The 26,005-nt window shown below is 46.3% G+C and overlaps 1 protein-coding gene across 1 annotated transcript in view; it reads right to left on the bottom strand.

The window, feature by feature from the left end:
- Positions 1-26,005, bottom strand: part of CCDC39 (coiled-coil domain containing 39) — a 73,837-nt gene that overhangs the window by 8,888 nt on the left and 38,944 nt on the right. Inside the window, exons 14-17 of the mRNA XM_038747185.1 lie at positions 15,349-15,472; positions 13,972-14,131; positions 9,835-9,941; positions 4,430-4,570 (exon numbers count right to left, since the gene is read on the bottom strand). Coding sequence (XP_038603113.1) covers positions 4,430-4,570; positions 9,835-9,941; positions 13,972-14,131; positions 15,349-15,472 — 532 coding nt within the window. The remainder of the gene's footprint in view (positions 1-4,429; positions 4,571-9,834; positions 9,942-13,971; positions 14,132-15,348; positions 15,473-26,005) is intronic.

Here is a 26,005-nt window from a genome sequence, read left to right as displayed (position 1 = left end):
GATGAGGAGAGTGGTCGTCTGTCAGACACGAAGGAGGATGATGTTCCAGGAAAGAAGCAGGATGTGGGCAGAGAGATAGATCATCATCATCATCAATCGTATTTATTGAGCGCTTACTATGTGCAGAGCACTGTACTAAGTGCTTGGGAAGTACAAGTTGGCAACATCTAGAGACAGTCCCTACCCAACAGTGGGCTCACCGTCTAAAAGATAGATGGGATTGAAGTACAGTGGGGAGGCTGGCCATGGAGGAGTGCAATGCGTGGGCTGGGTTGTAGGAGAGCAGTGAGGTATGGAAGGAGGGGGCAAGGTGATCAAGAGCTTTAAAGATGATGGGAAGGAGTTTCCATTAGATATGGAGTTGGGTGGGCAACTGCTAGAGGTTCCTGAGGAGTGGGAGTGATCCGAGGACCAGAGGGAAGTGTGGACTGGAATGAGGAGAGCTAGGACGCAGGGAGGTCAGCAAGGAGGCTGATACAGTAATCAAGGTCGGATAGGATAAGTGGCTAGACTAGCAGTTTGGATGGAGAGGAAAGGGTGGATTTTAGCGATGTCGTGAGATTGAATATGTAGATTGAATTGAATCATCATCATCATCATCAATCGTATTTATTGAGCGCTTACTATGTGCAGAGCACTGTACTAAGCGCTTGGGAAGTACAAATTGGCAACACATAGAGACAGTCCCTACGCAACAGTGGGCTCACAGTCTAAAAGGGGGAGACAGAGAACAAAACCAAATATACCAACAAAATAAAATAAATAGGATAGATATGTACAAGTAAAATAAGTAAATAAATAAATAGAGTAATAAATATGTACAACCATATATACATATATACAGGTGCTGTGGGGAAGGGAAGGAGGTAAGATGGGGGGATGGAGAGGGGGACGAGGGGGAGAGGAAGGAAGGGGCTCAGTCTGGGAAGGCCTCCTGGAGGAGGTGAGCTCTCAGCAGGGCCTTGAAGGGAGGAAGAGAGCTAGCTTGGCGGAAGGGCAGATGGAGGCCATTCCAGGCCCGGGGGAGGACGTGGGCCGGGGGTCGATGGCGGGACAGGTGAGAACGAGGTACGGTGAGGGTGAATGGGACTGAATGAGAGAGAGGAGTCTATGCCGAGGCATTATGAGACAGGGAGGGTGCGGTGCTGTCTACAGTGATGGGAAAGTCAGGGGGAAGACGGCGTATTGGTGGGAAGACGAGTTCTGTTTTGGACATGTTAAGCTTGAGATGTCGGTGGGACATCCAAGTAGAGATGTCCTGAAGGCAGAAGGAAATACGAGGCTGCAGAGAAGGAGAGAGATCAGGCCTGGAGATGCAGATCCGCAACCCATCTGCATAGAGAGTATGGTTGGAGCCGTGGGGGCAGATGAGTTCTCCAAGGGAGTGGGTGTAGATGGAGGATAGAAAGGGACCCAGGGCTGAGCCTTGAGGGACTCCCACAGTTCGAGAGGGGGAGAGGCAGAGGAGAAGCCCACGAAAGAGACTGAGAATGAATGGCCAGAGAGATAGGAGGAGAACCAGAAGAGGACAGTGACAGTGAAGCCAAGGTTGGATAATGTTACCAGGAGAAGGGGGTTGTCTACAGTGTCATAGGCGGCTAAGGAGTTGAAGAAGATTAGGATAATAATAATAATGGCATTTATTAAGCGCTTACTAGCTGCAAAGCACTGTTCTAAGCACTGGGGGAGATACAAGGCGATCAGATTGTCCCACAGGGGGCTCACAGTCAATCCCCATTTTACAGATGAGGGAACTTAGGCACAGAGAAGTTAAGTGACTTGCCCAAAGTCACACAGCTGACAAGTAGTGGAGCCGGCATTTGAACCCATGACCTCTGACTCCAAAGCCCAGGCTTTTTCCACTGAGCCACGCTGCTTCTCAATAGCCACGCTGCTTCTCAATGGAATGAGAAGATTATGGAATGAGAATTTATTCCATCTCAAAGGATGGAATAAAAACTGTTGGATTTGGCAAAAATATGGTTGGTGACCTTTGTGAGTATAGTTTCTATGGAGTGAAGGGGGCAGAAACTCGATTGGAGGGGGTCAAGGAGAGAACTGTACTTCCCAAGTGTTTAGTACAGTGCTCTGCACACAGTAAGTGCTCAGTAAATACGATTGAATGAATGAATTGGAGGAGAGGAAGTGGAGGCAGTGGGTTTAGACAACCCGCTCAAGGAATTTGGAGAAGAATGGTAGGAGAGAGATGGGGCGATAACTGGAGGGGGCCATGGGGTGAAGGCAGGGCTTTTTTGGGATAGCGGAGACATGAATATGTTTGAAAGCAGTGGAAAAAGAGCCACTGGAGAGTGAACAGTTGATGATGGTGGTCAGCGAGAGAAGAAGGGAGGGGGAAAGTGCTTTGATAAGGTGCGAGGAGATGGGGTTGGAAGTGCTGGTGGAGTGGGTGGACTTGGAGAGGAGGCAGGAGATCTAGTAAGAGACTGCTGGGAAATACGGGGGAGTTGAAGAAGTGACAGGAGGAGGGAGAGACTGGAGAGGGGGCAGGGGAGATTTTAGGGGGATCTCCCCTCAATAAAGTAGCTGGCCAGGTCATTAGGGGAAAAAGATGGGGGAGGTGTTGGGACATGGACTTGAGGCAGAAATTAAACATCAAAAATGAGTAGCAAGGCCAATGGGTATGGGAATCGATAAGGATGGAGAAATAATGTTGCTGGGCAGTGGAGAGGACAGAACTAAAGCAGGCAAGGATGAATTCAAGGTGGACAAGGACAAGGCCTGCTTTCTCAATTTCCACCAGCAGTGATCTGCGGCTCGTACACGGGAGCGAAGGAAGTGGACTGTGGAGATGATCCAGGACTGCGGGTGCCACTGTACTACTACTACTAATAATAATAATAATGATGGCATTTATTAAGCGCTTACTATGTGCAAAGCACTGTTCTAAGCCCTGGGGAGGTTACAAGGTGATCAGGTTGTCCCACGGGGGGCTCACAGTCTTCATCCCCATTTTACAGATGAGGTAACTGAGGCACAGAGAAGTTAAGTGACTTGCCCAAAGTCACACAGCTGACAATTGGCAGAGCTGGGATTCGAACCCATGACCTCTGACTCCAAAGCCCGGGCTCTTTCCACTGAGCCACGCTGAGAAAGGATAGGGGAGCGAGTGAATTGAGTTGCTAATACTAATAATGTTTTTTAGACTGTGAGCCCACTGTTGGGTAGGGACTGTCTCTATATGTTGCCAATTTGTACTTCCCAAGCGCTTAGTACAGTGCTCTGCACACAGTAAGCGCTCAATAAATATGATTGATGATGATGATAATGGCATTTGTTAAGCGCTTACTATGTGCAAAGCACTGTTCTAAGCGCTGGGGGGGGATACAAGGTGATCAGGTTGTCCCACTTGGGACTCACAGTCATAATCCCCATTTTACAGATGAGGTAATGGAGGCACAGATAAGATAAGTGATTTTCCCAGGTTCACACAGCAGACAAGCGGCAGACCTGGGATTAGAACCCGCGACCTCTGACTCCCAAGCTCGGGCTCTTTCCACTGAGCCATGCTGCTTCTCTAAGTAAAGGGGGTGGTGTTGAGGATGTTAATTTCGTTGTCAAGGAAAGGAAGTTTGGGTATGGAGACTAAATGGGACATGATGACTTGAAAAAAATGGATGGGGTCAAAAGATCAGTGGTCTCTGTGGGGGAACAGGACAGATTTGCAGGGAGGAGGTGAGTGAGAAAGAAAGCAGGTGAGAGGTTGTGGTGGGATAGAGGGATTTCATAAATAAATAAATGATGATGGCATTTATTAAGCACTAACTATGTACAAAGCACTGTTCTAAGCGCTGGGGAGGTTACAAGGTAATCAGGTTGTCCTACGGGGGGCTCACAGTCTTAATCCCCATTTTACAGATGAGATAACTGAGGCACAGAGAAGTTAAGTGACTTGCTCAGAATCACACAGCTGACAATTGGCAGAGCTGGCATTTGAACCCATGACCTCTGACTCCAAAGCCAGGGCTCTTTCCACTGAGCCATGCTGAGGGTTGGTGATTACAGCTGATGAGACTGAGTGTGTGTCCAACTCAGTGAGTGGGGGAAATGGCTTGGAGCAGGAGGTCAGTGGAGTTGGGGAGTGACAGTCCTTCTAGACTGTCTCTATGTGTTGCCGACTTGTACTTCCCAAGCGCTTAGTACAGTGCTCTGCACACAGTAAGCACTCGATAAATACGATTGATTGATTGATTGACAGCAAGCGGGCAGCGGAAGGGTCATCAGGAACAACCACGTGGATACTGAAGTCCCCAAGGATCAATGTTTTGAATGCAGAAAGAGAGAAGAAATCGAGAGATAAAAATGGTTCAGAAAGATAGAGGTGGAGCCCAATACATATATAATGTAGATATATTGTAATAGAAAGCACAAGCAGTGCAAGCACACTAAGCCAATTAAAAAACTATAATACCTGTTTCTTGACTCTCTCTAATTTTATCTTCTGTTCATCTATTTCTTTGTTTAGTTGAATACTATAAGCCTGCTTCTCTCTCAATGTTTCCCTGCAGGCATTTGTCTCTTTTGTGATGATTTCCAATGTGTTTTCCATGCTCTGTAGGAAAATGAAACAGATATACATATATGATGATGATGGCATTTGTTAAGCGCTTCCTATGTGCAAAGCACTGTTCTAAGCGCTGGATACATATACGTGTACATACATACATACACACACACACAGATCAACTTTGAATGTAGACACTTGCTTAGGTTAAATGTGAATCAATTCCACATGAGTACCAAGACTGAAACTGTTGCTTTCATTATTATTCTATTTGCATACCAGGTGGGATAAAATTATTGTGTCCTGGACATCCTTATACTTATCCAGGAAGCCACCAAATTAGGTGTGCTTTAAAAACACTTTGAATTAACAAGAATTACTATATTAAGACGAGGGCCACACCCAAGGAGAGATACAAATGACTATAACTGCATCACCAAGTTATCCAGGTGCTTCGGATTGACGATGCGCCTGAAATAATGCATCAGCCCGCACCTGGGAAGTCTTTTTCACAACCAAAAATATGTACCGACGACACAGAGCTGAAATCCGTCAAGAACTATTTTTACCTGGGCAGGCCAACTAACATGGATGCAAAATAATAATAATAATAATAATAATAATAATAATAATAATAATAATAATAATGGCATTTATTAAGCGCTTACTACGTGCAAAGCACTGTTCTAAGTGCTGGGGAGGTTACAAGGTGATCAGGTTGTCCCACGGGGGGCTCACAGTCTTCATCCCCATTTTACAGATGAGGTCACTGAGGCCCAGAGAAGTGAAGTGACTTGCCCAGAGTCACACAGCTGACAAGCGGTGGAGCCGGGATTTGAGGAAGTAAGCTGTAAGCTCCTTGCAAGCAGGGAACGTATCTACCAACTCTGTCGTATTTTCCCCAAGAATTAGTACAGTGCTCTGCACCGAGTCGAGTGCTCAGTAAATACCGCTGATTGAATGAAGGTAAAAATGGAATCAATCAATCAGTAGTATTGAGCGCTTAGTATTTGTAGAGCACTGTACTAAGCGCTTGGGAACGTACAGGAGAATCAGGAATAGCAGTGTGGTCTAAGCAGATAGAGCCCAGGACAGGGATTCAGAAGGATCTGGGTCCTAAACCCGGTTCCACCACTTATCCGCTGGGTGACCTTGGGAAAGTCACTTGATTTCTCTGTGCTTCAGTTCCCTCGTCTGTAAAATGGGGATTAGGACTGTGTGCCCCATGGGAGACATGGACTGTGTCCAAATAGATCAGCTCATGTAGAGAAGCAGCGTGGTTCAGTGGAAAGAGCTTGGGCTTTGGAGTCAGAGGTCATGGGTTCAAATCCCAGCTCCGCCACTTGTCAGCTGTGTGACTTTGGGCAAGTCACTTCACTTCTCTGGGCCTCGGTTCCCTCATCTGTAAAATGGGGATTACGACTGTGAGCCCCCATGGGACAACCTGATCACCTTGTAACCTCCCCTGTGCTTAGAACAGTGCTTGGCACGTAGTAAGTGCTTAACAAATGGGTTCAAATCCCGGCTCTGCCAATTGTCAGCTGTGTGACTTTGGGCAAGTCACTTAACTTCTCTGGGCCTCAGTTACCTCATCTGTAAAATGGGGATTAAGACTGTGAGCCCCCAGTGGGACAACCAATCACCTTGTAACCTCCCCAGCGCTTAGAACAATGCTTTGCACATAGTAAGCGCTTAATAAATGCCATCAAAAAAACCAATGCCATCATTATTATTATTATTATTATTATTATTATTTGGAGTCGGGGTCATGGGTTCAAATCCCAGCTCTGCCAATTGTCAAGAAAATCGGGTTGGGCATAATCCCTTTCCCACGTGTGGCTCACAGCCTCAACCCCCATTTTACAGATGAGGGAACAGAGAAGTGAAGTGACTTGTTCAAGGCCACAGACAAATGACAGAGCCAGCATTAGAAACAATAACTTTCCAACTCCCACGCCCATGCTCTAATCAATCAATCAATCAATCAATCAATCAATCGTATTTACTGAGCGCTTACTGTGTGCAGAGCACTGTACCACGCTGCTTCTCACCGACAGCTAGGAATTAATTATTGCAAAGAGACCAAATGAGCACACTACAATCAGCAAAGACTGTAAGCTCGTGGTGAGCAGGGAATGCATCAGTTTATTGTTATATTGTACTCTTGAGAAGCAGCGTGGCTCAGTGGAAAGAGCCCGGGCTTTGGAGTCAGATGTCATGGGTTCAAATCCCAGCTCTGCCACTTGTCAGCTGTGTGACTTTGGGCAAGTCACTTCACTTCTCTGGGCCTCAGTTCCCTCATCTGTAAAATGGGGATTTAGACTGTGAGCCCCACGTGGGACAACCTGATCACCTTGTAACCTCTCCAGCGCTTAGAACAGTGCTTTGCACATAGTAAGCGCTTAATAAATGCCATCGTTATTATTACTATTATTGTGGGGTCCATTAGGAGAGTAGACTGCAGGAGGATAGCCAAGCAGCTGCTCTATGTGAATGGTAACTGAGAAACAAAGAGGGAGTTGAATGGAGTAAATGCTCTGCACGCGGAAAGTGCTCAAAAAATATAGTGGACTGACTGAGGGAAATGGGCGCTATGTTGGAGTGGACGCACCATGAGAATGATAAAACGTGGACACAAAAGTGAAAAAGTACCAAGAGCCACCAGCACCAAACCTGAAAGCTCACCAAAGGTTGCCCTTACTACTCACTATACACACTCTTCTAGACTGTGAGCCCACTGTTGGGTAGGGACCGTCTCTATATGATGCCAACTTGTACTTCCCAAGTGCTTAGTACAGTGTTCTGCACACAGTAAGTGCTCAATAAATACGATTGATTGCCCTTAGTCACTGCACAGTGGGACTTGGGGGTCCTGCAATCCTTTTCAGCAATACACACCACACCACTAGACTGTGAGCCCGCAGTTGGGTAGGGACCGTCTCTATATGTTGCCGATTTGTACTTCCCAAGAGCTTAGTACAGTGCTCTGCACACAGTAAGTGCTCAATAAATACGATTGAATGAATGAATGAATGGGTGATTTTTCCTCAGGCCCATCTCCTTCAACTCTGAAGGACAATTAACCAGATTCAACTATTGTTAGGTAGGGACTGTCTCTATATGTTGCCGAATTGTACTCTCCAAGAGCTTAGTACAATGCTCTGCAATCAATCAATCAATCAATCAATCGTATTTATTGAGCGCTTACTATGTGCAGAGCACTGTACTAAGCGCTTGGGAAGTACAAATTGGCATCACATAGAGACAGTCCCTACCCAACAGTGGGCTCACAGTCTAAAAGGGGGAGACAGAGAACAGAACCAAACATACCAACAAAATAAAATAAGTAGGATAGAAATGTACAAGTAAAATAAATAAATAAATAGATAAATAGAGTAATAAATATGTACAACCATATATACATATATACAGGTGCTGTGGGGAAGGGAAGGAGGTAAGACGGGAGGATGGAGAGGGGGACGAGGGGGAGAGGAAAGAAGGGGCTCAGTCTGGGAAGGCCTCCTGGAGGAGGTGAGCTCTCAGCAGGGCCTTGAAGGGAGGAAGAGAGCTAGCTTGGCGGATGGGCAGAGGGAGGGCATTCCAGGCCCGGGGGATGACGTGGGCCGGGGGTCGATGGCGGGACAGGTGAGAGCGAGGTACAGTGAGGAGATTAGTGGTGGAGGAGCGGAGGGTGCGGGCTGGGCAGTAGAAGGAGAGAAGGGAGGTGAGGTAGGAGGGGGCGAGGTGATGGACAGCCTTGAAGCCCAGGGTGAGGAGTTTCTGCTTGATGCGCAGATTGATCGGTAGCCATTGGAGGTTTTTGAGGAGGGGAGTAATATGTCCAGAGCGTTTCTGGACAAAGATAATCCGGGCAGCAGCATGAAGTATGGATTGAAGTGGAGAGAGACACGAGGATGGGAGATCAGAGAGAAGGCTAGTGCAGTAGTCCAGACGGGATAGGATGAGAGCTTGAATTAGCAGGGTAGCGGTTTGGTTGGAGAGGAAAGGGCGGATCTTGGCAATGTTGCGGAGCTGAGACCGGCAGGTTTTGGTGACGGCTTGGATGTGAGGGGTGAATGAGAGAGCGGAGTCGAGGATGACACCAAGGTTGCGGGCTTGTGAGACGGGAAGGATGGTAGTGCCGTCAACAGAGATGGGAAAGTCAGGGAGAGGACAAGGTTTGGGAGGGAAGACAAGGAGCTCAGTCTTCGACATGTTGAGCTTTGCACACAGTAAGCGCTCAATAAATATGATTGAATGAATGGATGATTTTTCCTCAGGCCCATCTCCTTCAACTATGAAGGACAATTAACCAGAATCAACTATTGTTGGGTAGGGACTGTGAGCCCACTGTGGGGTAGGGACCATCTCTATACGTTGCCAACTTGTACTTCCCAAGCGTTTAGTACAGTGCTCTGTACACAGTAAGCGCTCAATAAATACGACTGAATGAATGAATGAATGACTGTCTCTATAAGTATATAAGCATGAGAAGATCTATTATTTTGGCAATCTTGGGGAAATTTGAGCACATGACAAAATCTGAGGCCTGTGTTTCTCCCAGCCCTTTATTAATAAAAATAATAATAATAAGAAGAAGAAGAATAAATTGTGGTTTTTGTTAAGCACTTAGTAGGGGCCAGGCACTGTACTAAGCGCTGGAATAGATACAACCAAATCGGGTTGGACATAGTCCCTGTCCCCTTCCTTCCTCTCCCCCTCGTCCCTCTCTCCATCCCCCTCATCTTACCTCCTTCCCTTCCCCACAGCACCTGTATATATGTATATATGTTTGTACATATTTATTACTCTATTTATTTATTTATTTTACTTGTACATACCTATTCTATTAATTTTATTTTGTTAGTATGTTTGGTTTTGTTCTCTGTCTCCCCCTTTTAGACTGTGAGTCCACTGCTGGGTAGGGACTGTCTCTATATGTTGCCAACTTGTACTTCCCAAGGGCTTAGTCCAGTGCTCTGTACACAGTAAGCGCTCAATAAATACGATTGATTGATTGACTGATTGATTAATCTCCAGTTTACAGATAAGGGAACTGTGGCCCCTGAGAAATGAAGTGACTTTCCCAAGGTCACACAGCAGAAAAGTGGTGGAACTGGGATTAGAACAATCTCGATCCACTAGATTGCTTCACTGCATCGCGTCTTGAAAATATTAGGTGCATCTATCTATGTCTTTGGCAAGTACTCAACTTTTACAACTGCATAATTGTGTTTTCTCAAAAGTAAAGTACACATACTATTTGTCACTAAGTGGGCCAAATCCTGTGATAAATATCGTGAGATGTATACCTGGATGTCTTCTTGAAGTTCCTTGATTTTTCTTCGTTTGTATCTATATTTTTCATCGGCTGCTCTCTTTTGCTCTTCCAATTGAAGTTTTTGCTCATATTCTTCACCTACAATTTAAATATTCCACGCAATCATGAAGATAGAAGGAATCTCTAATCCAGACTCCTCACTACACAAAAATGCCTCGGCCTATCCAAGAAAAACGGCTTATCAGGTTCAGATTTATGCAAGGGTTAACAGGGCCTAAACCTGGGATTCTAGACTGTAAATTCATCTGTACATCATAAGCTCATTTTTTTTGGAGTGGGGGGTAGTGAAGAGGGCTATGGTATTTGTTAAGCACCTACTAGGTGCCAGGCACTGTACTAAGTGCTGGGATCAATCAATCAATCAATGGTATTTATTGAGCGCTTACTGTGTGCAGAGCACTGTACTAAGCGCTTGGGAAGTACAAGTTGGCAACATATATGAAGGCACACCTCCTCCAAGAGGCCTTCCCAGACTTAGCCCCACTTTTCCTCATCTCCCACTCCCTTCTGTGTCATCCTAATTTGCTCCCTTTGCTCTTCCCCCTTCTCCCCACAGCACTTATGCACATATCTGTAATTTTGTTTATTTGTATTGATGTCTGTCTCTCCACTTCTAGACTGTGGGCTCATTGTGGGCAGGGACTGTCACTGTGAGCCCGCTGTTGGGTAGGGACCGTCTTTATATGTTGCCAACTTGTACTTCCCAGTACTCTGCACACAGTAAGCGCTCAATAAATACGATTGAATGAATGAATGTTTATTGTGGTACTGTACTTTCCCAAGTGCTTAGTACAGTGCTCTGCACAATTATGATTGAATGAATGAATGACTATTGCATTGTAATAATAATAATAATGATGGCATTTGTTAAGCGCTTACTACGTGCAAAGCACTGTTCTAAGGGCTGGGGAGGTTACAAGGTGATCAGGTTGTCCCATGGGGGACTCACAGTTTTAATCCCCATTTTCCAGATGAGGTAACTGAGGCACAGAGAAGTGAAGTGACATGCCTAAAGTCACACAGCTGACAGTTGGTGGAGCAGGGATTTGAACCCATGACCTCTGACTCCAAAGCCCGGGCTCTTTCCACTAAGCCACGCTGCTTCTCACTCCCACCCGGCGTTTACTACGGTGCTCTGCACAGGGTGAGGGCTTAATAAATGCCCCTGAAAGACCCAGGCAACCCCTGAAATTGTGATCCCTCTTGCCTCACCATTGGATCATTATGAAGATAATAATAATAATAATGATAATAATAATAATTATAATAATAATAATGGTGGTATTTGTTAAGAGTTAATATGTGCAAAGCACTGTTCTAAGCGCTGGGGGGGCTACAAGGTGATCAGGTTGTCCCACTTGGGGCTCACAGTCTTAATCCCCATTTTACAGATGAGGTAACTGAGGCCCAGAGAAGTGGCTTGCCCAAGGTCACACAGCTGACAAGGGGCGGATCCAGGATTCGCACCCATGACCTCTGACTCCAAAGCCAGGGCTCTCTTCCTCCCTTCAAGGCCCTACTGAGAGCTCACCTCCTCCAGGAAACCTTCCCGGACTGAGCCCCTTCCTTCCTCTCCCCCTCGTCCCCCTCTCCATCCCCCTCATCTTACCTCCTTCCCTTCCCCACAGCACCTGTATATATGTATATATGTTTGTACATATTTATTACTCTATTTATTTTACTTGTACATATCTATTCTATTTATTTTATTTTGTTAGTATGTTTGGTTTTGTTCTCTGTCTCCCCCTTTTAGACTGTGAGCCCGCTGTTGGGTAGGGACTGTCTCTATATGTTGCCAACTTGTACTTCCCAAGCGCTTAGTCCAGTGCTCTGCACACAGTAAGCGCTCAGTAAATACGATTGATTGATTGATTGATTTCCACTCAGCCAAGCTGCTTCCCTAGACTGTGAGCCCAAGATGGTGTTTTCTAAATGGCAGCTGTCAGAAGGTGACCTGTGCGGCTCACCCCTGGGCAGGAGGGGAGACGGGGGGCAGCTGGATCCGTGCCCCTAAAATCCTCGCAGCCTCAGCCTCTTTCTTCTCAGTTAGCCCACCTCCTGGGATAATAATAATAATAATAATGATGGCATTTGTTAAGCGCTTACTATGTGCAAAGCACTGTTCCAAGCGCTGTAATGATCAATGCAAGTACACGGAAGAAGCAGCGTGGCCTTGTGGTTACAAAATGGGCCTGGGAATCAGGAGGCCCTGGGTTCTAATCCTGCCCCTTATCTGCTGTGTAGCCTCGGGCAAGTCACTTCACTTGTCTGGGCTTCAGTTCCCTCATCTGGAAAATGGGGATGAAGACTGTGAGCCCCATATAGGACAGGGACTGACTAGCCCCACAGCACTTATCAATCAATCGTATTTATTGAGCGCTTACTGTGTGCAGAGCACTGTACTAAGCGCTTGGGAAGTACAAGTTGGCAACATATGGAGACAGTCCCTACCCAACAGTGGGCTCACAGTCTAGAGTGGGGAGACAGAGGACTAACGCCACTGCCCAAACTAGGGATGCAATGGATATGCTTCTGCTTGACTCTCCCTCCCCTAATGAAGACTGGTAGAGTACTGTGACCCTCATCATCATCATCAACATCAATCGTATTTATTGAGCGCTTACTGTGTGCAGAGCACTGTACTAAGCGCTTGGGAAGTACAAGTTGGCAACATACAGAGACAGTCCCTACCCAACAGTGGGCTAATCAGGTCAGACGCAGTCCATATTCCCCATGGGCCTCACAGTCTTAGTCCCTATTTTACAGATGAGGTAACTGAAGTTAGAGAAGAAGTGGCTTGTCCGAAGTCACACAGCAGACAAGCGGCAGAGCCGGAATTAGAACTCAGGTCCTTTTGACTCCACGCCCCCTGCTCTATTCATTAGGCAACACTGCTCCTTGTTCCTTAATGTGATGACCTGATCAGCAAGGTGGAAATCAGCCACAGAAGGTCTCCAGCATGAGGGGCTTTTTAAGGAGGGGTTTGATAGTCGGGTGGGATATACGGGTGATGAAAACTGTGTTAAGATCACTGAAATGACACTGCCTTCCCTTTGGGATTCCTGTATCTGTGATGAGAGTGAAAACATTCATTCAGTAATATTTGTTGAGCGCTTACTGTGTGCAGGGCACTGTACTAAGCTCTTGGGAGAGTATCATACCACAATAAACATCCATATTATTCAGTTGTGTTGTGGTACATGTTTTATCTACACTTTTTAAGAATTAATAGATTTGCAGATTCGAGGGACCAGAGAGATCCCATCAGTGGGTTGGAGAGGAGAGAATTGGGAACAAGGTTCAGCTTGGGATAATTGAAGAATATGATGAGCTAGGTCATAGCGGTATCCCGCCCCATCTGGCCCTCAAATTTTCTTCCTTTAAAGCCTCTACCATTCATTCATTCATTTAACCGTATTTATTGAGTGCTTAATGTGTGCAGAGCACTGTACTAAGCGCTTGGGAAGTACAAGTCTGCAAGTACAAGTTGGTATTTCACAGTACAAGGTTCAATCATCTGCAGCCCCCAGGCCCTGCCTCTGCTTTTCTGAGAGGCCGACACGTGTCTCTCCTCTTTTTTTCTTTTTCTTTTTTATGGTATTTGTTAAGCGCTGACTATGTGTCAAGCACTGATCTGTGCACTCGGGTAGATTCAAGATAATCACGCCGGATACAGTCCCTGTCCCACAGAGGGTTCACAATCTAAATAGGAGGGAGAACAGGTAGAGTAGCTCCATTTCGCAGTTGAGGAGACTGAGGCCCAGATAAATTAAGTGACTTGTCCAAGGCCACACAGCAAGCAAGTGGCAGAGATGGAATTAGAACTCAGATCTTCTGATTCCCACCCCAGGCTGTATCCACTAAGTCATGCTGCTTTTCTCCCACACTGAGCTGTGGGAACTTCGGTCTCCGGTGATCTCTCAGCCATCCACTCCTCACCACTGCAGATTTCCTCCTCCACCCCCTCTCACCCTCACACAAATTTGAACACGCCCTGGATTTCATCACACAGAGGTGGGTAGATCCTCCCTAACCCCTGCATATCCAAAAATTAGCTGAGCCAACGGCCCCACGAATCATAGAAATAAAAACAACCTGTTTCACCTACTGAATTCAGTGACTTTCTTAAAGGATTGCTTGTAATTGCTATTGCAGCTATTCAGTACTTGCAAGGTATTTTCTAGGGCACAGATTTCCTTCTCAGCCTTGTGAATCTTAGCATCTAAATCGTCACCTTCCCTTTGCAGTTCCTCTTTTTCTTGTGCAACCTAAAAAATACAGACATAAAATCACCAGGCAACACAATACATCATGGGGAAAATGGACTTTTTCTTTGTGAGGCTTTTTGTCTTGTCTTATGCTGTCAAGTCGTCTCTGACCCATAGCGACTCTACAGACGTATAATAATAATAATAATGGCATTTATTAAGCACTTATTATGTGCAAAGCACTTGTTCTAAGTGCTGGGGATGTTACAAGGTGATCAGGTTGTACCACGGAGGGCTCACAGTCTTAACCCCCATTTTACAGATGAGGGAACTGAGGCCCAGAGAAGTGAAGTGACTTGCCCAAAGTCACACAGCTGACAATTGGCTGAGCCGGGATTTGAACCCATGACCTCTGACTCCAAAGCCCCTGCTTTTTCCATGTGCTTCTCAATGCCCCCACTGTCCATCTGCAATTGTTCTGGTAGTATATCCATAGGCTAAGTTATTTCTTTCACTAATAAGTGGTCATCAAAATACTACCGGGAATAATAATAATAACAACTGTGGTATTTGTTAAGCACTTATTATATGCCAAGCACTCTACTAAGTACCGGGGCAGATACAACATAATCAGGTCTCATATGGGGCTTACAGTCTAATAAAAGGGAGAACAGGTACTCAATCCCTGTTTGTCAAATGAGGGAATGAAGGCAACGAGAAGTTAAATGACTTGCCCAGGGTCACACAGGAGGCAGGTGGCAGAGCTAGGATTAGAACCCAGGTCCTCGGACTCCCAGGACTGTGCGTTTTCCACTAAGCCACTAGACCATGCTACTCCTTGAAGCAGCAGAATATGCCTAAAGTAATAATAATAATGATGATGGCATTTATTAAGCGCTTACTATGTGCAAAGCACCGTTCTATAATAATGATAGCATTTATTAAGCGCTTACTATGTGCAAAGCACTGTTCTAAGAGCTGGGGAGGTCACAAGGTGATCAGGTTGTCCCATGGAGGGCTCACAGTCTTAATCCCCATTTTACAGATGAGGTAACTGAGGCACAGATAAGTTACGTGACTTGCCCAAAGTCACACAGCTGACAACCGGCGGAGCCGGGATTTGAACCCATGACCACTGACTCCAAAGCCCGGGCTCTTTCCACTGAGCCACGCTGCTTCTCTACTTTATTATGTTTCTATCGTAACAGATTAAAACGCCCGGGAAGAAAACAAGGATGTTTTATATACACAGTTATATTTGTTTCCCCAGAAGGTACCTTAATAACATAGTAGGCGTGTGTTTTATCCTTTTCTCCTTCAGGAGGCATCATAACAATTGTGAGAATTTCATATCTGTTCTTCAGTTTGTCTATTTTACTTAGTCGGTCATGAAACTCCGCACTGATTTGAGGAGAAAAAATAATAAATCGAATGATTCATTGGAAATATATTTGTCTAGTTTAGCCTATATTTAAATGCTGATTCATATTTCACCTCTAGTTTCTTGAAAGCAAAATTAGAGCGTCGTGTTTCCTGGTTTTCATTTTTGATTGTCAATTTGGCCTTTCATTGAACTATAACGATAAACCTGATGTTTAATTTTTCAAATACATTCATATCTGGATTCCCAGTTTATATAATTTACATAAACACCAAACCCTATGTAGAAACTTTTTTAAAGTTACGAAATTAGGCAACTTCCAAAAAAATATAATGTTTTTGTGCCAAAAGCATCGCTTGTGCCCAATATTCCCAATATCCCCCTAAAGGACCTGGGTTCTAATATATTATCCCCCCTTTTAGACTGTGAGCCCACTGTTGGGTAGGGACCGTCTCTATATGTTGCCAACTTGTACTTCCCAAGCGCTTAGTACAGTGCTCTGCACACAGTAAGCGCTCAATAAATACGATTGATTGATTGATTGATTCTAATCCCAGCTTCGCCACTGTCTGCTGTGTGACCCTGGGCAGTCACTTAACTTCTCTGTGCCTCTCAGTTCCCTCATCTGCAAAATGGGGATTCAAAACCTGTTCTTTCTTCTACTTAAACTGTGAGCCCCATGTGATTAGCTACCCCAGTGCTTAGTACAGTGCTTGGCACATAGTAAGTGCTTAACAAATACCACAGTTACAATATCTGTGAGCCCGTTGTTGGGTAGGGACCGTCTCTCTATGTTGCCAACTTGTATTTCCCAAGCACTTAGTACAGTGCTCTGCACATAGTAAGCGCTCAATAAATATACGACTGACTGAATGAATATCTGTGACCTTGCACTACCTGCTGGAGTGAAGTTGGTTAAAAAAGTTAAAAATCCCTTCTCCTCTCATTCTATTCTACCAGGTCCTCTTCCCCTCTCACATATAAGCAGCAGCATGGTGTAGCGGATAGAACATGGGCCTGGAAATCAGAAGTTCATGAGTTCTACTGCCCACTTGTCTGCTGTGTGACCTTGGGCAAGTCACCTCACATCTCTGGGCCTCAGGTTACCTCATCTGTAAAATGGGGTACTGAGTTTGTGAGCCCCACACGGGACAGGGACTGTGTCCAACTCGATTTGCTTGTATCCACCCCAGTGCTTAGAACAGTGCCTGGCACATAGTAAGCGCTTATCAAATACCATCATTATATACAATTCCTCATTTTATTCTCTTTCACCCACATACTCTCTCTCAGACTTCCACCATGACTTTCATATGATCCTCCTTCTCCTCTAGAGGGAATGGAAAATGGAGAATGGATTAACCAATGGATTCAGAGCTCTGAGGAGCACCTCTGGCTTTAAGATCGTGGCTCAGTGGAAAGAGTCCGGGCTTTGGAGTCAGAGGTCATGGGTTCAAATCCTGATCTGCCAATTAATAATAATAATGGTATTTATTAAGTGCTTACTATGTACAAAGCACTGTTCTAAGCGCTGGGGAGGTTACAAGGTGAACAGTTTGTCCCACAGGGGGCTCACAGTCTTAATCCCCATTTTACAGATGAGGTAACTGAGGCCCAGAGGAGTTAAGTGACTTGCCCAAAGTCACACAGCTGACAAACCTGACAATCCTGGGCCTATTCCTTTCCAGCTCTCTACTCCTCCTCACCCTAACTGAAACATGGTTGTCTCCGGATGACACGGTCACTTCTGCTGCTCTCTCCAGTGGAGGCCTCTTCTTCTCCCACTCCCTCAGACTCACCAGAAAAGGAGGAGGTGTCGGTTTCCTTCTCACCCCCCAATGTCGCTTTCGCACTATCCCTCCTCCCCTTTCCCTTTCCTCCCCTTCCTTTGAAGCCGACATTATTCGCCTCTACCACCCCCTCCAGATTCTTGTAGCCGTCATCTACCGCCCACCCGGCCCCACCTCCAACTTCTTTAACGATTTTGACCCCTTCCTCACCTTCCTTCTCTCCTTTTCCATGCCCACTCTGATCCTCAGAGACTTCAAAATCCACATGGATATCCCTGGTGACTCCTCTGCCGCCCGCCTTCTATCTCTCCTCGACACTGCCAACCTCTTGCTCCACCCCACCTTGCCCACTCACCAACTTGGTCATACCCTCGACCTCATCATCTCCTACCGCTGCACTGTGACCACCCTCACCAACCCTGCAATCCCTCTCTCTGATCATAATCTTGTCACCTGCCTCCTCACTCACACTCCTTTCCCCTGTAAATCCGTATTACTCCCTCACAGAGACCTCCGCTCTCTTGACCCCACCCATCTTTCGGAGCGCCTCACACCCCACCTCGCCTCCCTATCCTCTCTACCCAATCTTGATGATCAGATTATTGCTCTCAACTCTACCCTTTCTACTCATCTTGACTCACTCGCTCCCCTTTCCCTTCGCCGCTCTCGCACCACTAACCCACAGCCCTGGATCACTGCCACTGTCTGCCTCCTTCGCTCTTATGCTCGAGCTGCCGAACGCTGCTGGCAAAAATCTAAACACCATGCCAACCTCGTTCACTTCAAGTTTATCCTTTCCTGCCTTAACTCAGCCCTCTCCTCTGCCAGACAAAACTATTTCTCCTCCCTTATTGACACCCATGCCTATCATCCCTGTCAGCTTTTCCGTACATTCAACTCCCTTCTCAGGCCCCTGGTTGCTCCCCGTCCTCCTTCCCTCACCCCCAACAATCTGGCGTCCTACTTCATTAATAAAATGACATCCATCAGGTCCGACCTCCCCAAAGTCACCCCCCCCACCCTTTTCAAACCCCCCGGCCCTCAACACTCTCTGCTACTCTCCCATCCTTCCCAGCAGTATCCTCAGAGGAGCTCTCCTCCCTCCTCTCAAGCGCTACTCCGGCCACCTGTGCTTCTGACCCCATTCCCTCTCATCTCATGAAATATCTCGCTCCAGCCCTTCTCCCCTCCTTAACTTCCATCTTCAACCACTCACTCTCCACTGGTTCCTTCCCCTCTGCCTTCAAATGTGCCCATGTCTCTCCCATCCTAAAAACACCTTCTCTTGACCCTACCTCACCTTCTAGTTATCGCCCCATCTCCCTCCTACCATTCCTTTCCAAACTCCTTGAGCGAGTCGTCTACACACACTGCCTCGAATTCCTCAACACCAACTCTCTCCTCGACCCCCTCCAGTCTGGCTTCTGTCTCCTACATTCCACGGAAACTGCCCTCTCAAAGATCACCAATGGCCTCCTGCTTGCCAAATCCAATGGCTCATACTCTGTTCTAATCCTCCTCAACCTCTCGGCTGCCTTCGACACTGTGGACCACCCCCTTCTCCTCAACACGCTATCTGACCTTGGCTTCACAGACTCCGTCCTCTCCTGGTTCTCCTCTTATCTCTCTGGTCGTTCTTTCTCAGTCTCTTTTGCAGGCTCCTCCTCCCCCTCCCATCCTCTTACTGTGGGGGTTCCCCAAGGTTCAGTGCTTGGTCCACTTCTGTTCTCGATCTACACGCACTCCCTTGGTGACCTCATTCGCTCCCACGGCTTCAACTATCATCTCTACGCTGATGACACCCAGATCTACATCTCTGCCCCTGCTCTCTCCCCCTCTCTCCAGGCTCGCATCTCCTCCTGCCTTCAGGACATCTCCATCTGGATGTCTGCCCGCCACCTAAAACTCAACATGTCCAAGACTGAACTCCTTGTCTTCCTTTCCAAACCCTGCCCTCTCCCTGATTTTCCCATCACTTTTGACGGCACTATCATCCTTCCCGTCTCACAGGCCCACAACCTTGGTGCCATCCTCGACTCCGCTTTCTCGTTCACCCCTCACATCCAAGCCGTCACCAAAACATGCCGGTCTCAGCTCCACAACATTGCCAAGATCTGCCCTTTTCTCTCCATCCAAACCGCTACCCTGCTCATTCAAGCTCTCATCCTATCCTGTCTGGACTACTGTATCAGCCTCCTCTCCGATCTCCCATCCTCGTGTCTCTCCCCACTTCAATCCATACTTTACGCCGCTGCCCAGTTGTCTTTGTCCAGAAACGCTGTGGGCATGTTACTCCCCTCCTCAAAAATCTCCAGCGGCTACCAATCAATCTGCGCATCAGGGAGAAACTCCTCACCCTGGGCTTCAAGGCTGTCCATCACCTCGCCCCCTCCTACCTCACCTCCCTTCTGTCCTTCTACTGCCCAGCCCGCAACCTCCGCTCCTCCGCCGCTAATCTCCTCACCGTACCTCGTTCTTGCCTGTCCCGCCATCGACCCCCGGCCCACGTCCTCCCCCTGGCCTGGAATGCCCTCCCTCTGCCCATCTGCCAAGCTAGCTCTCTTCCTCCCTTCAAGGCCCTACTGAGAGCTCACCTCCTCCAGGAGGCTTCCCAGACTGAGCCCCCTCCTTCCTCTCCCCCTTGCCCCCCTCTCCATCCCACCTGTCTTACCTCCTTCCCTTCCCCACAGCACCTGTATATATGTATATATGATTGTACATATTTATTACTCTATTTATTTTACTTGCACCTATCTATTCTATTTATTTTATTGTGTTAGTATGTTTGGTTTTGTTCTCTGTCTCCCCCTTCTAGACTGTGAGCCCACTGTTGGGTAGGGACTGTCTCTATATGTTGCCAACTTGTACTTCCCAAGCGCTTAGTACAGTGCTCTGCACACAGTAAGTGCTCAATAAATATAATTGATTGATTAATTGGTGGAGCCAAAATTTGAACCCATGACCTCGGACTCCAAAGCCCGTGCTCTTTCCACTGAGCCATGCTGCTTCTTTTGTCAGCTGTGTGACTTTGGGCAGGTCACTTAACTTCTCTGGGCCTCAGTTACCTCATCTGTAAAATGGGGTTTAAGACTGTGAGCCCCCCGTGGGACAACCCAATCACCTTGTAACCTCCCCAGTGCTTAGAACAGTGCTTTGCACATAGTAAGCACTTAATAAATGCCATTATTATTATTATTAAGATACTGTCTAGGTGTCAGCTCCCTTAGTCACTGAACCCTACTCTATCACTTCCAGTGATTTTAGAGAGGAGAGCCAAGCTGGGCCTCGACACTTTTTCTTTTTCATCATCATCATCAATCGTATTTATTGAGCGCTTACTATGTGCAGAGCACTGTACTAAGCGCTTGGGAAGTACAGATTGGCAACATATAGAGACAGTCCCTACCCAACAGTGGGCTCACAGTCTAAAAGGGGGAGACAGAGAACAAAACCAACATACTAACAAAATAAAATAAATAGAATAGATATGTACAAATAAAATAAATAAATAAATAAATAGAGTAATAAATATGTACAAACATATATACATATATACAGGTGCTGTGGGGAAGGGAAGGAGGTAAGATGGGGGGGATGGAGAGGGGGACGAGGGGGAGAGGAAGGAATTGTATTTGTTAAGTGCTTACTATGTGCCAGGCACTGTACTAAGAAGGCACTGAGAAGCAGCATGGCATAGTGGAGAGAGCACAGCCTGGGAAGGTCATGGGTTTCAATCCTGATTCCACCACTTGTCTGCTGTGTGACCTTGGATAAGCCACTTAACTTCTCTGTGCCTCAGCTACCTCATTTGTAACATGGGGATTGAGACTGTGAGCCCCACAGTTTGCTTATATCCACTTCAGCACTTAGTACAGTGCCTGACACATAGTAAGCGCTTAACAAATGCCATAATTATTATTACTGTTATTACTATTACTAAGTGCTGGGGTAGATACAGGATCATTTGGTTGGGCACAGTCCCCACATAATAATAATAATGGCATTTATTAAGCACTTACTACATGCAAATCACAGTTCTAAGCACCGGGGAGGTTACAAGGTGATCAGGTTGTCCCACAGGGGGCTCACAGTCTTAATCCCCATTTTCCAGATGAGGTAACTGAGGCACAGAGAAGTTAAGTGATTTGCCCAAAGTCACACAGCTGACAATTGGCAGAGCTGGAATTTGAACCCATTACCTCTGACTCCAAAGCCCGGGCTCTTTTCCACTGAGCCACGCTGCTTCCCACATGGGGCTCACAGTTTTAGTTCCCATTTTAGTTCCCAGGAGGCCTTCCCAGACTGAGCCCCTTCCTTCCCCTCCCCCTCGCCCCCTCTCCATCCCCCCCATCTTACCTCCTTCCCTTCCCCACAGCACCTGTATATATGTTTGTACATATTTATTACTCTATTTATTTATTTTACTTGTACATATCTATTCTATTTATTTTATTTTGTTAGCATGTTTGGTTTTGTTCTCTGTCTCCCCCTTTTAGACTGTGAGCCCACTGTTGGGTAGGGACTGTCTCTATATGTTGCCAACTTGTACTTCCCAAGCGCTTAGTACAGTGCTCTGCACACAGTAAGCGCTCAATAAATACGATTGATTGATTGATTTTACAGATGAGGTAACTGAGGCACAGAGAAGTTAAATGACTTTACAGAAGAGACAAGTTGTTGTGGAGACGGGATTAGAACCCATGTCCTCTGACTCTTCTGATACTTCTTGGGATCCCCTCCACCTCTTGACCAATTTTCAGTTGGGTGGGAAGGCTCTGGCCACTCATTCGCAATCTCTTTCATAGTCTCTGCCTCTATCTCTCTAACTATGGGAGCCCCGCAAGGTCCCCTTCTACTCTTGAAAAGCTTGTTTGGCTTCAACTACCATCTCCAGTACAGTGCTCTGCACACAGTAAGTGCTCAATAAATACGATTGAATGAATGAATGAATGAATCTCTAAGAGAAAGAGTCCCAAATCTCCCTCTCCAGCCCTAACCCCTCTCCTCTGCAGTCTTGCATTTCCTGCTGCCTGCAAGACGGCTCTACTTAGAAATCCCATCGACACCTCCAACTTAACATGTCCAAAGCAGAATTCCTAATCTTTCCACTGAGACCCTGTCCTCCCCAGGACTTTCACCGTAGACAACACGATCGTCTTCCCCGTCTCACATAATCTTGGCATTATCCTCGACTCATCTCTCTCTCAAACAATCGGAGGTGTTAAATGAGTGTTTACCGTGTGCAGAGCACTGTACTAAGTGCTCGGGAAAGCATTTGTGTGATTAGACCCAGTCCCTGCCCCGTGTGGGGCTCACAAACTCAATTCCCCATTTTACAGATGCGGTAACCTGAGGCCCAGAGAAGTGAAGTGACTTGCCCAAGGTCACACAGCAGACAAGTGGGCAGTAAGGAAGATGTGATTCCTGCCCACAACAGTCAACAGCGGGAGACAGACATGAAAATAAATTGCACACGGGGGAAATAGTAGAGCATAAGGATAATAAAAATAAGAACAGTAATACTAATAATAATATTTGTAAAGTGGTTACCACGTGCCAAGCACTGTACTAAGTGCAGGGGTAGATGCAAGATAGTCAGATCCCACCTGGGGCTCACCTTCTAAGTAGGAGAGAGCTCAGGTATTGAATCCCCATTTTGCAGATGAGGGAACTGAGGCACAGAGAGGTAAAATGACTTGCCTAAGGTCATGGAAATGGGATTAGGACCCAGGATTTCTGAGTCTCAGCCCTGTGCTCTTCTTACTAGTATGCGTCTCTGCTATTTACCCAAGTATGGTGGGGCTGGGGTGAACATCAAAGTGGTTACAGGTTGCCCCCCTTTTCCTCTTCTCCTCTTCCCCTCCCCATTGCCCCGACTCCCTCTTTCTGCTCTCCCCCTCTTTTCGGCCCCACAGCACTTGTGTATATACCTACATATTTATTATTTTATTTATTTTATTAATGATGTGTACAGATCTATAATGCTATTGATGCCTGTCTACTTGTTTTGTTGTCTGTCTCCCCCGTTCTAGACTGTGAGCCCGTTGTTGGATAGGGATGGTCTCTATTTGTTGCCGAATTGCACTTTCCCAAGCACTTAGTACCGTGCTCTGCAAACTGTAAGTGCTCGATAAATACGATTGAATGAATGAATGGATGGATGAATACCCAGCCAAGTGCAGAGTTGACAGTGAGGGGTCGGCAGATGAGAGAAATGAGGGCTCAGTCAGGGAAGGCGTCTCTCAAACCACACATTCAACCTGACGTGAGCTCCTGCCTGTTCTACCTTCACAGTATCTCCAGAATCCCCATTCTCTCCATCTGCACTGCCTCCACACGGATCCAAACACCTGCCTTGATTACTGTATCAGCTTCCTCTCTGACCTCGATATCCCCTTTCTCTCCGCTCTCCAATCCAGACTCAGAGGAAAGAGTCAGTCTGGCTTGGGAGTCAGAGGTCATGGGTTCAAATCCCTGCTCCGCCACTTGTCAGCTGTGTGCCTCTGGGAAAGTCACTTAACTTCTCTGTGCCTCAGTTACCTCATCCGTAAAATGGGGATTAAGACTGTGAGCCCCTCTCGGGACAACCAGATCAACTTGTATCCTCCCCTGCTCTTAGAACAATGATTTGCACATAGTAAGCGCTTAATAAATGCCATTATCATCATTATTATTATTCATTCCTTCGATCGTATTTACTGTGCACTTATTCATCATCAATCGTATTTATTGAGCGCTTACTATGTGCAGAGCACTGTACTAAGCGCTTGGGAAGTACAAATTGGCAACATATAGAGACAGTCCCTACCTAACAGTGGGCTCACAGTCTAAAAGACTTATTGTGTGTAGAGGACTGTACCAAGCGCTTGGGAGGTTACAATAAGCAGACACATTCCCTGTCCACGCCGAGCTTACATTCTATCATCATCATCATCATCATCAATCGTATTTATTGAGCGCTTACTATGTGCAGAGCACTGTACTAAGTGCTTGGGAAGTACAAATTGGCAACATATAGAGACAGTCCCTACCCAACAGTGGGCTCACAGTCTAAAAGACTAGAATGGGGGGAGAGAGACATTAATATAAATAAATAAATTACAGAGATGTACTTAAGTGCTGTGGAGCTGGGTGGGGGGATGAACAAAGGGAGCAAGTCAGAGTGACGCAGAAGGGAGTGGGAGAAGAGGAAAGGTGGGCTTTGTCAGAGAAGGCCTCTTGGAGGTGATGGGCATCCAATAAGGCTTTGAAGAGAGGGAGAGTAATTGTCTGTTGGATTTGAGGAGGGAGGGCGTCCCAGGCCAGAGGCAGGACATGGGTGAGAGGTCAGCGGCGAGACAGACAGGATCAAGGAACAGTGAGAAGGTTAGCATTAGAGTAGTGAAGTGTGTGGGCTGGGTTGTTATCGGAGAGTTGCAAGGTGAGATAAGTGCTTAGTACAGTGCTCTGCACACAGTAAGTGCTCAATAAATATGATTGATTGATTGATAAGAGGGGGCAAGGTGATAGAGTGCTTCAAAGCAGGTGGTGAGGAGTTTCTGTTTGATGCGGAGGTAGATGATAATAATAATGATGGCATTTATTAAGCGCTTACTATGTGCAAAACACTGTTCTAAGCGCTGGGGAGGTTACAAGGTGATCAGGTTGTCCCACGGGGGGCTCACAGTCTTAATCCCCATTTTACAGATGAGGTAACTGAGGCCCAGAGAAGTTAAGTGACGTGCCCAAAGTCACACAGCTGACAATCGGTGCAGTCGGAATTTGAACCCAGGACCTCTGACTCCAAAGCCCGGGCTTTTTCCACTGAGCCATGCTGCTTCTCATAGAGTAAGCGCTCAATAAATACGATTGATTGACTGATTGATAGGAAACCACTGGAGTTTCTTCAGGAGTGGGGAAACATGTCCCGAGACTTTCTGTAGAAAAATAATCCGGACAGCAGAGTGAAGTGACTTTGCTGCCTACATCATTTTTCTGAAAAACCATTTAGTGCTCACTCCTCAAAAACCTCCACTGGTAACCCATCCACCTCTGCATCAAACAGAAACTCCTTTCCATTGGATTTAGGGTATTCGATCAGCTCGATTTCCTGTCCACACACTCCAACCACTCTTCTAATACTAACTTACTCTGTACCTCGATCTCACCTTGGCCATGCCCTCTTTGAGGTCTGGAATTCCCATCCCCTTAATATTCAACAGACCACTACATTTCCCACTTTCAAAACCCTCTTCAAATCACATCTTCTCCAAGAGGCCTCCCCAAAATACCTCATTTCCCTTACCTGCCCTCCCCTCACTCTCTACTATGCACTCGGCTGTCTTCCTGTTAAGTAGTCTGATACTCACCCAAGATCCACGGCACTTAGGTAACCTCATATTCTGTCATTTTCCCTCTCTAATTTATTTTAATGTCTGTTTCTCTGTATCGAGTGGGTAGACTAGATACCTGTCCAGAAGGAGCTTAGCGAAATCTCGTCTACCCACTCTACTGCTTCGTACTCTTCCAACCGCTTGGTACAGTGCTCTGCACACAGTAAGTGCTTGACAAACACTGTTGATTGATTGATTAAAGTGTAGTTTACAAATGCAGACTAGATCCATTTAAATGATCATACAGAGTCAAAAATTCATGAGGAAAATCCAATTCTTGAAAACTTGGCATATATAAACTCTTCTCTGGGAACAGAAAAGGACAACAATGGCAGAATGGACAATCTGTAAAACAATTTAGGATGAATTTTCAGTAAGTTATTGTCCCTTC

The sequence above is a fragment of the Tachyglossus aculeatus genome, chromosome 1, assembly GCF_015852505.1.
Source record: "Tachyglossus aculeatus isolate mTacAcu1 chromosome 1, mTacAcu1.pri, whole genome shotgun sequence".
Classification (NCBI taxonomy): Eukaryota; Metazoa; Chordata; class Mammalia; order Monotremata; family Tachyglossidae; genus Tachyglossus; species Tachyglossus aculeatus.
Note: the sequence above shows the minus strand (reverse complement) of the source record. Positions and strands in the feature narration are given on the sequence as shown.